At 42.4% G+C, this 14,358-nt stretch overlaps 1 protein-coding gene across 14 annotated transcripts in view; it reads right to left on the reverse strand.

The window, feature by feature from the left end:
* Nucleotides 1–519: 519 nt before the first annotated feature.
* Nucleotides 520–14,358, reverse strand: part of Mthfd2l (methylenetetrahydrofolate dehydrogenase (NADP+ dependent) 2 like) — a 104,830-nt gene continuing 90,991 nt past the window's right edge. For 9 of the 14 annotated variants that reach the window (XM_019210032.2, XM_019210031.2, XM_033759507.1 and 6 more), the window contains one exon: nt 520–1,608. In XM_019210032.2, coding sequence (XP_019065577.1) covers nt 1,496–1,608 — 113 coding nt within the window. In that variant the 3' untranslated portion in view covers nt 520–1,495. Of the gene's footprint in view, nt 1,609–9,704; nt 9,796–13,269; nt 13,470–13,498; nt 13,904–14,358 lie in introns of those variants that run through there. The other 5 variants (XR_004515547.1, XR_002025937.2, XR_002025935.2 and 2 more) reach the window with 5 other exon arrangements.

Genomic DNA, 14,358 nt, shown 5'->3' on the forward strand with positions numbered 1-14,358 from the left:
CCTTTCTTTGGGAAACTCGCTACATTTTTCCAGCATTCATTAAAGAAACAGGTAACAAATGTACGTGCAACAACAACAAAAACTTGTATCTTCAAAAGAAAAGAGAGACTAGATCTATTCTTCTTCAAATTGTTTTATTATGTAGTTGAAATGTTGTTAAACATCTATTTTCACAAAATGATCAGAGTACACACTGATAAAGATGGGCATTAAATAGGAATCATTATTGGTTTATGAACATACTGGAACTTGTGCACGAAAAGTGGATACCAGTTTAAATTATACTAGAGAGCCTGCATCTCTTTGGAGAACCAAATGCCATTAAAAAAAAAAAAAAAAAAAAAAAACAGGGAGGAATGGCTAAAGGGGAAGTGGGAAGGGGAGGGGAAAGGAAATAAGGGAAAAGAAAAAATGTGGAAAAAGGAAAAAATGGTAACAAAGTTTTTATAAATAGGGAAGGGTGACGGGGGTGGAGGGAGGGCAGGGGTAAGGAGGAAAAGCAAGAACCAAGACCTGTCATGTAAAGGTACAAGATCCAAATGATAAATGTAACTGTATTGTTTGCTTTAAATGCACCAATACACTCGATGGTGGGGCGCAGAGGGAGGAACTGTGGACACACAGCTGTACATTTTCAGTTGTGTCCTAAGGTGTAGTTTCTGCACATTGAAAGCACTCTGTGCTTTCTTACCAGATTTCTGAATTTGGGAACAAACCTTTCAGTTGCTATCCTTTCATGGCATCCTCCCTCATGCTGTACAGAGTTTTTGGATATTTGTGGGAAAACACATCAGGCTTATCTCATATGTGTATTTATTTTTGAATTTTCCATTATTCTTCAGTGAAGCTACTTGAAAGGAGGAAGAAATGATAACGGTCAGTAGTCCTTCACATTGTGACAAAATCACCCCTTTTCAAGTGGCACTGTTGTCTTTCACTGGCCTTGGATATCTTTTTCTTTCAGGAGAATATCATTTCTCATTAGGGCGGCCTTGTTGGCTGCATCGGGGAGCTATCTAAGATCAAGATTTATTTTACTATTCCATCTTTCTTTTAGCAAGGAAGCTCTTTTTCAGTATTTGACATAAAACATGGAATAGACCAACGAAATATGCTATGGTAAAACGTAAATTACATTTCACATGGGTGCACATTTGCCTGAAAAAACATTTGTTAAAACATAGTGTGGGTTGTATTTCATTAGGTCAAAAATATATTTACTATGAGCCTTTCATTTTTTTAACATTATAAACAAACATCCATAAAATGATTGACAAACTTTCATTTAAATTGTTTGGTTTTTTCCCAAAACTCCAAATCTGTTACCAGCAAATGCACAAAATTGTGTGAATCATCTCTTCCAGGATGATTCTACCTATGAAAAAAATAGACAATGCAGAAATAAATAGCTTTGTGGGAAAATAGAAACATTTTTGCTGTTCATCAAAGAAACAAGCAGTCTGACTTCCCTGGCTGCTTTATTCCTCCCTGTGATCTAGTAAATGACTTTCTGAGCAGCCAGAAGGGTGTTCCTCAGCAGCATCGCCACTGTCACAGGCCCCACACCTCCCGGGACTGGAGAGATAAAGCCGGCTTTCTTCCTCACAGCTAAGAGAGAAAACAGAAAATAGCGCTCATTTCTAAATTTTCACAAGAATTTCATTTGTTTACACATGCTGCCTGCAGGTCAGTGATAGCAAACCTTCTAGATACAAGGGCCCAAACTGCAACCCTAAACGTACTTATTTACCACAAAGTGTCAACACTGCAGTTAAACCTGAATACTGAGGTTTTAGTTTAGAGAAGATAACTCATACCTTAACATGTTTTGTCTTAAAAGAAAAACAACACATGTGGCATGGGTTCGCCACTACTGCTATAGGTTAATTCTGCATTATACATACAATTCTAACAAGCTCCAGTCATTTTTAGAATAAAGAGGGCTATAACAAACACACCACACACACACACACACACACACACACACACTCAGACATGACCATGTTATGATATCTAAGTTACGGAAAGAACATAGTAGGATCAAGACTATCAGTTCCACCTCCACTCATCTCAGCTTTCCATGATGAAAAGTTATAACCCATGAGTGACCCCATTACTTACCTGCAATTCAGAGAACCCACTGCACTCTCTGCTCTCTCACCTGCTTGTGGGGCTGGAGCAGGTTGTCCTGTCTGCTGCTAGAGTAACCGTTTGCACAGGAGAGGCGCTCCAAAAAGTAAGCCCTTATTTTAAACAGCCCTTACTTAAAATCTAAAACTGATCTGCAGAAGCATGCTCCTCATTTTGACTAGAAATAAACAATATCAACGTTTTTAAGCTAATTTACTATATGACTCAAGCTCTTTGTTTTGCCTGTGGGGATAAACTGTATTTTTCCTTTTTCAGAAAGAGGGCTTGGCGGCATGAGTAATGTTTTGAGGACCTTTTCCTAAACACTGTAGACACCATGCCTTTAAAATGCAAACAGGGGCTTTGAAGAGATGTACCACTACTGTTTATATTAATAGTATACAAGTCATGTATCTAGAAAGCAATAACTTTGAAATACTAAATATAAAAAGAAAATACTACTGAATAATATGGTAAATTGGGAATCAAGTACAAACTTAACTTTTTTTTAAATCAGGGATCGAACTCAGGACCTTGCACTTGCAAGGCAGACAGTGGAACCACTGAGCTAAATCTATGGCCCTACAAACTTAATTTTCAATGGAAAACAAAATTATTTATTTCTAAAAAAAAAAGCAGACTAAAATGTTATACCCAGAGATCCACTGTGAGTATATAATTGTTTTCAACCTTGAAACATAAAGTGCCATGGATATTATTTGTATATGGGAAAATAGCAAACAACCATACATGCTACTAGTTGAGAGACTAATACTGGACAAAAACTTCACATACGTTATTTTTTTTATTTGTTTTTCCCAGACTGATCATGAACTTGTGGATCCAAGTGATCCTTCTGCTCAGTCTCTGGAGTAGCTGGGAGTACAGGTTTTGTTTTGTTTTTTATTTACCACATTGGGCTTTATCTATCTTATTTGAATAATTTAATTATTATTTATTTTATACATGAGAACAGCATGGCTCACAGAAGCTATGTGACTTATCGCTCTCCCACATGTTGGAGGGCATCTTTCGCAGACAACTTTGAAAGATGCTAGGATTCTGTAATTTCACCCCATCTCCACCCAGCTGTGTTATCGTAACCTGAACAAGGAGCAGAACCCCAAGAATAGCTCGAGTGCCAGAAACGCACTCAGTTTTCTCATAGGGTTAGGAGGACCTTCTGAAAGAAGACACAAGAGAGACAGCTGTAAGAAGTGTCCTTGCATGTTGCTTGTGGGCACTCACAGCTGGGCAGTCCTGAACTGTGGCTGTGGCACCGCAGTTTCACAGCCAGCTTAACAGCCTGCCACACTCTGCCCCTTGGGTGTCAGCTCACAAAAACAACTGGTCTGCAGGTATCAGGACCCCACTCGTCCACGTTATGTTTCTCTTATATGCTTACTACTGCATTCATACTCAAAAAGCAAGGCTTGGTTGGAAGGTAGGGGGATAGAAATGAGCTGTTTCGTGAAATAAAATAATACTTGCCTAAAATCCTTAGCTCAGGATCTGTATTGTTCTGCACACTGCACTGGTGGAAAGCAACACACATCCCCCATCCTGCTCCCGCTCTTCCCAGACTGACTGAGCTGGGATGGGGCTTCATCTGAGTGCACTGGGGATGCTCTGGCTCTGGGACAAAGCACCAGGCAGCCTGGGTGGAGCCCTGTGCATAATTCAGCAGGCAGCAGACGACTATGACATTATTGTGAACGTAGTTGCCTATTCAAATCATTATTACAATCTTTTGAGGGGTACCAGGGACTGAACTCAGGACCTTGCACTTGTGAGGCAGGCGTGGTGCCACTGAGCTAAATCCCTGGCCCTTTTTCAAGTATTTTTATGTTGAAACCAAGTGTAAAATATGAAGGTGAAGTCTGTACATGGTCACAAGTGGTAGACAGTGATGCATTTGATTAGGTGATGAATATTATTAGGTCTTCACTCTTCTCCCTCCTTCCTTGCTTTCATTTTTGCAGCACTGGGGATTGAACCCCTTAGCTTGCATATACTAGGCAGGTGCTTTACCACTGAGCTATATCTTCAGCTTTTCTCTATTCCTTATCACTTATTTTCCCCAAGGGTCTTTGTCTGAGAAACTATTTAAGTTTATTGCTGGGGGCTAGTATTAATATACTGTCTTTTTATATAAGAGGTGAGGATATAGAAGTACTGTAAGTGATTTTCCAAAAAGATAAATGGTAGCAAATGCTGCTGGATGAAGTGAACGCTTAACAAAATTCTCAGCCAGGAGTGGTGGTGCACATCTGTAGTCCTAGCTATATGGGAGGCTGAGATAGGAGGATCACCTGAGTCCAGGCCAACCGGGACAATACAGCAAGACCCTGTATTTCATTTTAAAAATTAAAAATTCTCTAGTGTATTGCCTTGACATAACCACTTCAGGGCTTATGAAGTACCAGAGGTGGCTGAAGAGCTGAAATGTGTCATGGGAGAAAGACTTCAGTTCAATTCAATTCCTGCTTGATGCTCTGAATACACCTTCTTCAGTCATGTGGAAAAGAGAGGAAGATAACAAGCATTAAATCATTAGAATAACCTCACTGGCTGATCTTTCCCTCAGGGCAGAGAGGCTTTGCCCTGCTTATGAAGATGATGCTTTTGAAGATTAACCCTATTATGTGTGGGGGAAAGTATTTTATATGTCCCACTAGAGAGAACACAGAAGATTGACAGGGCAACAATTTCCTTTAAGGATTAATTTATGATTTACAAAAAAAAAAAATCTTCCAGACCTGAAAGATCCATACAGGGCAAAGAAGGTGAAGGAGAAAGCAGTGCTGAGGAAAGAGGAAGAGCAAGGCAGTTTGGGCTTGACAGTGACTCTGATGTAACAGAGGAGTGGAAAGAGTCCTAGAACACAGAAGGTGCATGACAAAAACAGCACTCTGGAGGTTGTTACCCTGAGGCAGGACAGAGGAGACTGAGCAGGGCCATCTGTCATTACTGTGTTCACAGTGAATAATCTTCTAAGACAGTCTTTTGTGAATGAACTGTTATTGGTGTGTTCAGGAAAGGCCAGTCTTATAAAACAAAAATCTGAGAGAAAAATGGATACTCATTGTTTTCAGAAGCAAATTGAAGGAGAAAGTCATCCTGCATTTTCATGGAGTTTCCGGAAGCTGCATGTTGTTAGATGATCCTTCAAGAAACGCCCCCAGCGGGAACTCTCATCCAGCCTGCAGGCCCCCTGTTCTCCACTAGATGGATGGCTACTGGGTTTTCTGTGATTGGCCTCAGATTTCTAAAGAAAGAATGTCTTGGTGCACATCATTCCATGATTCTTAAAAGTGGAAATAATATTTTCTTGTAACAGAACAAAAACCACAGGCATGGAACAAAGATCATTCCATGTGTAAATTGAAGCAATGACAGGGATGATGGGAGAGGGTAGGTGCTCGGCCTATGAATGCATCTCAAAAGAATTCATGGGTGACCTGTGGTTATAGGGTGTGGAAAGATTGCTCACAGAGGATGCTCATCGTGGTGCAAAGAATGCTAAATACTCCTGAACACCGAAGAGGAAGGAAAGGGCCTGTGATCGCTGACCTCCATGGGTGGGTGTCCCCAATTTGTGTACCCATCATCACTTACTCTACAGACTCTGTGCCCCTTCACCAGTCCTGGCACTCAACGCTCCATATTCTTATCTAACACACTCTGCGTGGAATACTGTCTAAGGTTTGGCAGTGAATTTCTCTTTCTATGCATTATGTACCACTCCAAATTTCCCAGAATAAAATTCCTAAATGTATCCAAACAATTAATTTTGCTAATATGTTTTGTGAGCTGAATTCTAGGGGAAAAAAATATAACAATATATCGTCCTCTATAAATCTTTTTTGGGGTATAGGAAAGGATAAAAATATCTCACCTTCCTAGTATTATTCCTCTGTTTTAACCGAGTCTCTGTCACTCTATGGCCTGTGTCAGATTTCAGGCAATCCAAAGACTAACTTTTATTTATTTATTTTTAATTTCTGTAGTATATTAACACATGTGCATGGTACATAATGTTAACATTTCTTGTGCGAAGTTGGTACATAAACATATCTTAATTCTTTTTTTTTTTTAACTAATCTTTGAAACCAAGTCCCTTTTCCAAAGAGGAGAAGGGTGGCAAGGCAGCAGAACAAAACTGTCTTGCTTCTTTCCTGTGGATTCCAGCCTCTCACAGTACATGTGTAATTGGCTCAATTAAATGCTCAGGGAATCTTCCCATGCTGCTAAATGCAAACCACTTAGGCACGGCCTTGCAAATATATCCACCGTAATGAAGGGGAGACAGGCTTCAGAAAAATGAGTACAGGAATAACAACCAGAAAAACCTGAATGGCACAGGTCTGGGGAAACAGGATGACTCAGGAGGTAAGAGGGAACACACTCCACTTTCTCAGGTGCCTGGCATAAGAGGGATGCTTAGGAGGACAAGGGACAAGATGGTAGAGGGCCTCTTAGCACGAGACTGCTGACCACTGCACTCCTGCAGGAGCCAGGGATCGAGCAGTTGACTGTGCTTCCTCCCGCCTTCACCCACATGTCTGGCTTCTGATTGGTCACAAACTTCCCACGTTTACTCTGATAAGGTGTTCACTGTCCTGGCATGTGGTGGGCAGTAGTGAGGGATTACTTCTAGATTGGATAAAAGAGCACAAGGCTCTGATTTACATTTCTGTTTGCATTATGTTGACTTTGTTAGGCTGCTGAGCTATATTAGAAGGGCTTCTTTGCCAGTCTCCATCTGTAGGATGGCTAGGTCTGCCTGCCTCCCTCCTGTCGTCCCTTCCTTCCTTTTCACAGTGGAGCAGACAGCTTTTAAAACACTCCATGCTTTAGCAACAGAGCTAGGATTCAAACCCAAGTAAGCCTGACTGCACAGCACAGAGTTTTATCAAAGGTTCATTCTTTATTTTTGCTTTTATATCAAATAAACTCTCCACATATTTGTCTCCCGCATCTGTGATGTATCTAAAAATGTACCGCCTAGAAAACCTTTAATGGAGCAAAACATCAAATCAGTCACCTGGTAAAAGTTGGCATTGCTCCCTGAAAACTCTATCACTTATCAGTGGTGACCACGAATGAAGGCAGCCACACTGCCAGTTTCCATTCTGGCTGATGGGCATAAGAACACTGCTATGGCGTTTCTGGTAACCCTATAGGCATCTGGGGAAATGACAGAACATCTCTCCATTTCATAGTCTTTAAAAAACCAGTGTGATAATTTTCTGTCATCTCCCCCAGTTCTCTCTCTTCCCTCCTAACCCCGTGTCCTAAGCCAATGGACATTTCTCAGAGAGGCAAATCTCCAACAGATAGGCTGCTTGGATAACCTCCAAATCTCTCGGCAGGGCCTTGATCTCAGCAGTCTGCCGCAATCAACCCAAGATGCGAGGTGAAGTTTTTCTCTCATAGATACTTGTATTTTAACACTGGATGCTGAGAACAACCACAGATTCTCATTGTCCTGTAAGCACCAAAGAAACTCACAGGCATCAGACACTGTTCTAGTTCCTGTGATGAAATGGCCTGTGTGGGTACTGTAACCACAGGGCTAGTGACAGTCTCTCCCAGAGAATTTCTTTTGCAACTTCCGTCAAATTTTTCAGTGATTGAGATAGATTAGTTCTAGGTGGAAGCATTACTCTTCCTACATATTAAAGCTGGACTTTGGGGCCATATATACTCATCTACTGTAAAAACTCGACAGTGTGAATCAGACCAACTGCAATCATGTCATCAAACTAAATGATTACCACTGAAAGCTGAGTCGGTAATTTGGTTCTTTACAATATCACAGATCAATAGTTCTATAAAAGTGATATAGTTCAAAACAGTCCTATTTCCTGAGAAACTGGTAACGTGTTCTTACTTTACCCGTGTGGTAGAACACATACCAGTACCAAAAACACTTTCCAAAGGAGCCAGCTTTGACAGAATTTGGAAAGTGTGAATTCCAGAAACTATGTGCAGCTACATCTCCTTTGGCTGGAATGGTCCCTACCATCAAGTCCCACTCATGCACTCTCTGCTGAATAAACCAATGCAATAACCAGTGGGTGTATCAGTAATGGATGTGGGCTGCTGCAGTTTACTTATTTATACTGGGGATTGATTGAATCTGGAGCCTTGCATAGACTGTTGTAGGTTAATACTGTATCTGCTGCTACTACATCCAATGGAAGCGTTGGCTCCCATCAGGGCAACTCGAGGGAAGTCACTTCTCTACTATAAGAGCGACATGACAGGTGTAGAAGTGCAGAAGGTGCTTGTACAAATGGCAGGTAGTGTGCAGATTCTGAGACCTGGTGCGTCACGGTAAGGAAAAGGAGACTGGACACAACACTCACATTGCAGAGATGTGCAGTTTGGTGGGGAACAACTCAGTGAAAGTACACAGTGATATGGTATTGAGGACAGAATCATGAAGGCAGACGAAACCTGCTAAAGGAGTTTGGGGAAGAAAGGAGTAAATGTGAATGTTTTAAAGTTGATTCATAGGACAGTTGGGTGGAGAAACAGAACCAAAGGTGAACTGGGGACAGGAAACTAATGAGGAGCATGGTGGTGACTGCAGTGTGAAGTTGTAGGTTTCTAGTTATAGAACACAAGCACACACTGGCTTCTGCCAACCACCAGGCTCAGCACTTCACATACCTTAATTAGCCGAGGGGAGGTGATTATTTCATTTAATCTTCACAACAACTTTATAAGACAGGTACTATTATCTCAGTTTTCCAGATGATAAAATCAAGTCTCAGAGAGGTTAAATGATTTACCTAAGAACCTAATTCTTTGAAGGGACAGAGCTAGGATTCAAACCCAAGCCAGCCTGACTCCAGAGTGGTTTTTCATGAAAGTTTAGACGTAAGATAAAAACAGGAAAGAGTGAAAGCAAACCCATCACTACATAACACATAACACATAAATGCAAATATCTTAAAAGCCACTCCAGAGGTTTTGCTTTATATACAGTATTTTCTTAGATGAATGATGCTGGGTTTCTATAGATTCCAGACTCTCTCCTGTCTTCATGTTTACTATGGGGTTGGAAATTAAAAGTTTCTTCTTTCCAGATGGAATCCCAGATTGCATGGTTCCTCCGTGGGAAAGATTTCCTGCCCAGTAGAGATTCTAAAATATGCCAGGTAAGACTCCAGCTATTTGGGGCCACATTCACAACCATCTGCATCAGACTTCTCTCCTTTGGTAAACTCTGTTGGATCTACCACAAAGTATATAAGGCCTTTTACATTTTTCCCATTTTGCTTTTATCTGCGATTCTTTCCACCTAGCAGAGACTCTTCGCCCCCTCTGCTACTCTCTACCCTAAATACACATAGTTGAGTGAAATCCATTGATCCTTTAAGCCTGCAGAACTGCCATCTCTACTCCTTGTTCCAAAACCTTACAGTCAGGTTTGATTCTTTTCTCATATGTAATCATGGAACCAATCATTCCACCTCCCCTTTTAAATTATATCTACCATCTAACCACCTCTTAAAGCCTTCACCCATTACCACCCTGGTCCACGCCCCATCATTTCTTACCTGGATAATTATAAGCAGCCTCTTAGCAGGTACCCTGATTTGTACTCTTACTCCTACAAAGCCTGTGCACCACTCCATTGCCAGAGTGACCCTGTTACAACAAAAGTGAAGTGTTGCTGCTTTGCTCGAATCCTCCAGTCGTTATCAATTGAACTTACAGTAAACTCCAAATTGTTTTCCATGGTCTATGAGGCCCTTCATGATGTGGCACCCCAGCTGATCCCTCTTTAATGTTTCCCCTACAATTCTCCCCCTTAATTTACTGTATCCAGTTATAATGGCCCCCTTGCAGCTCATCAAAGCCACCGAGCAGGGTCCCTGTCAAGGTCTCTGCACCAGCTGCTGTTTGTCTGGAAGGCTCCTCCCTCCTACGTCCACACGGCTCTCTCCCTATGGTGTTCGAGTTCACCCTGAGCCTTCCCCACTGTCCTTTCTAGTAACTCCACATGAAACTCCTATAATTTGCAAAATTGAATCAAGTGGGAAAAAAGTCTATCCATAATTTAACAATGAACTGTTTAGTCAGAACTGAAGACATTCAGGTAAGGCCGTACTCTCTACACAAACTTTACTGCAACTCTATACTTTGCCTTACAGAAAGTTCAGGGCCAATGCATGGCTTCTGAAAATGGGTACCCGTGAACTCTGTAGGAAATTTCTAAGTGCAGCCTGCTTCGAAGCCAACCAGAAAGCAAACAGACAGTGAAAAGATTGTCCTTGCAATGGCATGAATGTAGAACATGCAAACTGAACAGTGTGTAGATACCGGATGAAAAATAAGAGATTAGTCTTTTTTCTCCAAGTAAGACAGTAGCCTTCACATTCTTATGTACAGGGTGGGTTATCTGTCACCCAAGCATGGCTTCCCATCTCCAAACTTAGGATTCCACATCCCTTTTACTCCCACATCTGACCTCATTCAATCCCATAGGATATAGCAGAAATGATCACCTAACTCTCAGTTCGATTTTCTCAGAGGGGATCCCCTCCCACACTCTTTCATGTCTGCTGTGTGGATGAGGACCACATGCTCAGGTGGAACAGTATTAGGAGCTAAACTGTGTCCTCCCCAAATTCTTAGACTGATGTCCTTAGACCCAGCACCTCAGAATGTGTCTGTATTTGCAGGTGGTCTTTAAAGGGGAAGACAAGTTACAAGAAAGTCATTACAATGAATTTAATTCAATATGACGATGTTCTTAGAAGCAGAGGAAATCTGGAAATAGACATGTTCAGAGGGAAGACAATAAAGATACAGAGAAAGACAAACATCTATTTGTCAAAGAGAAAGAATAAGGACTAATCCTTTGTGGTCCCCTGATCTCGAGCTTTTACCCTCTAGAAGTGTAAGAAATGTCTGCTCTTTAAGCCATGATGTGTGTTTTGTATGAAAGCTCTAGCAAAAGACTACAGACATTAAGAAGGGTGAGAAAGTACCTGGAGTGAACAGCTCTGCCTAACTGTGGGTAACCTATCCTGAGTTAGGTGTTCCTTTGTCATGCAGCTTACCCTACACTCAAACATAATACTTGTGGAGAAAATGGAATCGACCCAAGTGTTTTGTACAAGAGAAAGAGGTGAAACAAATTATGATAACATTTGCTGAACTTAACTGTGTGCTATAGACTTAGCATGAGAAACAGCTGATAAAGGCATAGATGCATAAGTCATACATCCCTCAAGCTATGTAAAACATGTTCACATACAACCTCTGGAAGCAACTATAGGAAAAAAACCCTTCATAATAGTATCAGTTGTGTTGGAAAGGCAGACATTCTTTCCATAAAATGTGGCTTCCCTATCAGTTTCTCCAGCAGTGGAATGCACTGAGTCCTCTTCATCTGTTTGTGATCCTCTCCACGGTGGAGGGAGGACATCTGCTGTTAGACATGAGCCCCCACTGGCCTGGAGCAGTGCCGCCTGTCCTTCTCCTCCTTACCTCCCTGCTCCCTTTCCCAGGCCTAGCTGCGGTCTTTATTTTGGTGCAGAGCAGCAGAGAGGCTGCAGGGGACCAGGGGAACAGAAGATCAGGAGGAGGGAGGTGCAGCAGGAAGCAGATATTCCAGTTCTCTGCGCTCCCCCTCCCTCCCCATGAAATGCATTGTAAAACTGAGACAAAGCTATTAAAGCTTCAAAGGATTACAGAAACATCTGTGTGTGAGGTGTGCGCTGTGAGCTAGGCCCGGGTTCGCCAATGTGAGCAGTGTTGACTGCGGTAGCAGCAGAGGAAATCATTAATTTGACTGCACAGCTGACCACATCCATTTGGCGAAATGCAGCCGTAAAGCAGTGCAATTAGGAGCTTCTGAGTCCAGCCCTGCGGACTGCTTTCCAGCTTGTCAGGCAGAAGAAGCTCCCAGCTTCCCACACCACGTAATCTCCACATGTAGCTCTTGAGAACACAGGCTCTTATCAGAAGCATATGAAGCCTCTTCCAAGACCACACCACAAAATGGTTAGGAGAAATCGTAGGCAAAAGCAAGTGTGCCCCACTATTAAAACTTCTTGATCTACAGAGCAAATCTAAAATGTTCAAATATGTCATTCACTGCATAATTACTGGAAATGAAAACAACTCTTAGGCATAAAAATAATTTTGTAAAAGATGCTTTTAAATTGTTTCTTCTTTTAACGGTTTAAATTGGAGGGGGAGGTTTGCTCAGGGAATTGAAGGGAATGGTAAGTATCTGTCAAAGGCCAAAACAATCTTATGTTCTCTGAGGATCAATACCTAACCAAACTAGCGCTTCAATAAATGGAGTGCTTACGTCAAGGCTCTGTCTATTCCTCTATAAGCCCAGAGAGGAACATGGAATTGAGGAAAGGTCCAGCTCAGAGCCACACAGAGAAAAGGCACCCGTGTGTGATTCTGTGGACTAGTGCTAAGCAAACAATACCTCCAACACTGAAATACCTGCATGGGTAGAACTGCAATAATAATAGCAAGAAGCAAGGTGTGGGAACACACACTTTTAATCCCTGCACTTGGGAGGCTGAGGCAGGAAGATTGCTGAGAGTTCAAGGCCAGCCTGAATTATACAGTGAGATCCTATCTCAAAAAGAAAAAAAAAGGCAAGAAATTACTGTAATAAAACAAACTAAAGACCCAAGTCACACAGTGATTATGGCATTGAATGTGAATTTGAGCTACACGACCACTAATTTCATTGTATTTTATTGGACATAACGATAGCAGTGCTCAGTTTTGCAGGAATGTGAGATTATAAAAGTGACTGTGCAAGAGAGCAAAGCAACTTTAGTAATCAATGGGAGAAATTATACTTGCTCAATGACCTTTAATAAATGTGTGAAAACATTAAAAGCCCTCCCAGTACGGCTTATAAATAAAGAGGGAGTTGCCGGGGGTGGTGGTGCATGCCTGTAATCCTAGCACTCGGGAGCTGAGGCAGGAGGATCGCTGTGAGTTCAAGACCAGCCTGGGCTACATAGTGAGTTCCAGGGCACCCTGTTTTTTGAGACCCTGTCTCAAAAAAAACAAAGCAAAACAAATAATAATAATAAATAAATAAATAAATGGGGAGTTGAAAGCAGTAAGAAAACTAACCTTCACTTAGTGCATCATAGAGGGCAGAAACAGCGGCACTGAATTATTTCATTAAGAGCAGTCACTACGGGACGCTCGACTTCCTCTCCCCATCTTCGCTCCACCGTGACACCTCTTAGGTCCCCTTCTGACCATGCTGGCTCCGGCGTCCTGCCCCCTGCACACTCAGCGTCTCGGGCGTCTCTGGCGTCTCTCAGGCCCTGAGTGAAGGTTCACACCAGCACTTTGGGTGATGGATTTTTCCCATCAATGGGCTCTCCTGGACCTGAGCTGCCCAGTTTCCTCTACTGAGAAGCCAGTGACTGTGCCACCACAATTTTCTTCCACGTCTTTCTCTCACCCATACCTGTTCTGTTGATCTTGGCAACAGTTACAGTGAAACTTTCACCGATACTCACAGAGCAGCCACACTTGCCCCGTGGCTCCCTGTGAATCTGCAGCAGAGCCCAGGTTGAAGTCCCTCCCTCTCTGGTAGGCGACTGTCCCTCACCCCAGGTGAAGTCCTGACAACGACCTACAGCAGCCTGTCGGAACCTGCACTGCTGCTCCTCGGTGGCTGAGTCATGCCTGGCCTTGCTGGCAAAGTCTCCTCTACCCGCCGACCCTCCTCAATGCACTGGCTCCACAAACAGTCCTGGTAGCAGGAAAAGTACCAATAATCACGGAGATGTATTGCATGATGAAAACAGAAAGCTGTGATCCTCCTTCCAGGAGCTTCTGTGTTTTCACGAGATTGACTGGTAGCACTCTACTCAATGTCCAGGACTCACCAATCAAAGCCCTGTATCGTGGTCCCCCTCATCTGCAGGGTGGCATCTGAGACCCCAGTGGACACCTGAAACTGAAGACAGTCCTGGCTCTCTGTACAGTAAGCTCTTTCCTGTATCTGCCTACCCAAGATCAAGTTTAATGTATAAACTAGGCACAGTAAGTAAGAGGCTAATATAATAACTAATAAGAAAACAGAACAATTATAGCCATAGAACACAGTAATAGTTATGGGAACGTGGTCCTTGCTTCTTAGGATACCTTACCGCACTGTGCTCATCCCTTTCCCTGCAATGATGGAGACGATGTAAGGCAATTCAG

This window comes from Fukomys damarensis, unplaced genomic scaffold (genome assembly GCF_012274545.1).
Source record: "Fukomys damarensis isolate Sample0158 unplaced genomic scaffold, DMR_v1.0_HiC HiC_scaffold_37, whole genome shotgun sequence".
Taxonomy (NCBI): Eukaryota; Metazoa; Chordata; class Mammalia; order Rodentia; family Bathyergidae; genus Fukomys; species Fukomys damarensis.